At 46.4% G+C, this 1,969-nt stretch overlaps 1 protein-coding gene across 1 annotated transcript in view; it reads left to right on the forward strand.

Moving 5' to 3' along the window:
- Window positions 1-1,969, forward strand: part of MRPL37 (mitochondrial ribosomal protein L37) — a gene marked incomplete at its 5' end in the record, with an annotated part of 5,156 nt that continues 3,187 nt past the window's right edge. The window contains 3 exons of the mRNA XM_025206671.1: window positions 1-232; window positions 718-901; window positions 1,517-1,632. Coding sequence (XP_025062456.1) covers window positions 1-232; window positions 718-901; window positions 1,517-1,632 — 532 coding nt within the window. The remainder of the gene's footprint in view (window positions 233-717; window positions 902-1,516; window positions 1,633-1,969) is intronic.

Raw genomic sequence — 1,969 nt, forward strand, 5'->3', positions numbered from 1 at the left:
CGGCGCTGGCAGCAGCCGCTGTCCGTGGGCGAACAGGTGCCCGAGCTCGACCTGGTCACGTACGCGGAGCGGAAGTACTACGTGCCGGGCCTGGCGAAGCCGCCGCTATTCCCACCCTGGGACCGCGGCTGGCACGACCCGTACCACCGGCCCCGCCGCGACCCGCTCCTCCTGCCGCTGCGCAAGGACCGCGTCTGCTACATCTGTCACCAGCTCGTCAAGATGGCGGAAGGTGCCGCGGGGGGAGGGGCGCCTTGCAGGGGGGCCATGGCCTGATGCAGTCCAGGGCGGGCGCGTGGTGAAACCCGGCACGTCCAGAGCAGCTCAGGCCCAGCGTCTGGTTGCGGGGCCACGACACCGCGCGGGGCACCCGTCGGTAGCGTGTCTCTCGCTGCCGCACGACCAGCATCAAAACGTCCTGGGAAACGAGGTCTCCGAGCGTCTCATTGGCTTTTAGCCTGCGCTCGATGCTAACGAGGCGCGTCTCCGTTTGTTTTTTTTAAGTGTAAAACAGCGCGTAAATGAAGGTAGTCAAAGTTGTGCGTAAAATTAACGTTCCCGCCCACTTGGCCGTGTTGAGGGGTCACGTGGGAATGGAAAGCTAGAACGGTGAAGCGCTTGGATGCCATAGGTAAAGATCGTTGTGATATTAACTGGTTTATGGCGCGGTTAACGCGACTGAAAGTCTTCCATAACTTGTTTTGATTTGACTCCAAGGAGTGAAACAAGCGCTGTGGCTGACGAAGACCAAGTTAATAGAAGGCTTACCGCCAAAAGTGCTCGGCATCATGGACGACCCGGCCAACCAGCTAGAGAGCCAGGACGAGAGGGTACAAAATGCCATCTTTCATGCGTGTTTCTGGGCTACCACAGAAGTTGTTCCTCGGAGAGAAACCTATTGGTAAGTAATCGGAGTGAAAGAGAGCTTTAGTTGCGCTGTCGCTTTATGGTTTTGCCTTTAGGAGCCTGTTAAAATAGACGCCTGTTAAATAAGATTTGGGGTTTTTTGGGGTTTTTTTGAACGTTACCAACAAAACCGTAAGTTAGTGTACTGATTTAACTATAACGGTGTATAATATATTGTACTGTATGTAATATTTATATAATATATTTAACTGTAAATTAGTTAACTAACTTAACTAGTAAATTAGTTTACTAGACCCTAATCCAAGCTAGGGTCTGGATGTACAAACAATTTATCTGGGGGTAAACGGCGGGGTGGGGGGAGGATGAGACTTCTCTACATATCAGCTGTTCTATGATGACCCATTCCCACCTAATAAAGAATACCATTTGGTGTAACAATTGATAGTAAGCATTATTATTGGCAACTAGGGACTGCAACTGGTTTGTCAGAAGGATTTAAGTATTTAATCTGCATTAATCATTTGGAGATATTACATATTATACAGATGGGTGTTTCATAGCCTAGTTGTGTTCATGTAGTGGAAACATCTATACACTTAAGACTTTCACATCTGATTTTATACAACTAATCCTTTTTCTCATTCTGAAGCCCCGTACTTGTGGAAGACTTGTTGCATTTATGTAGGACAATGACTAGCAAGTTTCCATCGCTGTCTAAAAGGATGCTGGGTAGAAATTATAGACTGGCAGCTACGTGGGAGAGAGGTTAGTAACTTTTTTTGTGTAAAGAACATGTTTTTCTTTTTCTTCTGGTTACCTCTATTGGGTAACATATAAAACACTAGCTTTTAGGCCAAAGAATGGGAAGTAAATTTAATTTTAATTCCATTTTATTTTTTTTTCCCACTATGCCATGGGGCAAACGAAGTTGAGGATGACTAGTTCCTGTCACCCTTTTCTTGGTCATCATTTACTCTTTATGTGCAGGAAACCTACACATCTTTATATTTTAATCTCCATTTCCTGCAGTTCAGCTGTTAGTTACCATTTATTTATTTAACATTTATGAGGAACTATGCCTTGCCAAATGGGCATTCTTGCA

This window comes from Alligator sinensis, unplaced genomic scaffold (genome assembly GCF_000455745.1).
Source record: "Alligator sinensis unplaced genomic scaffold, ASM45574v1 scaffold172_1, whole genome shotgun sequence".
NCBI classification, from domain to species: Eukaryota; Metazoa; Chordata; order Crocodylia; family Alligatoridae; genus Alligator; species Alligator sinensis.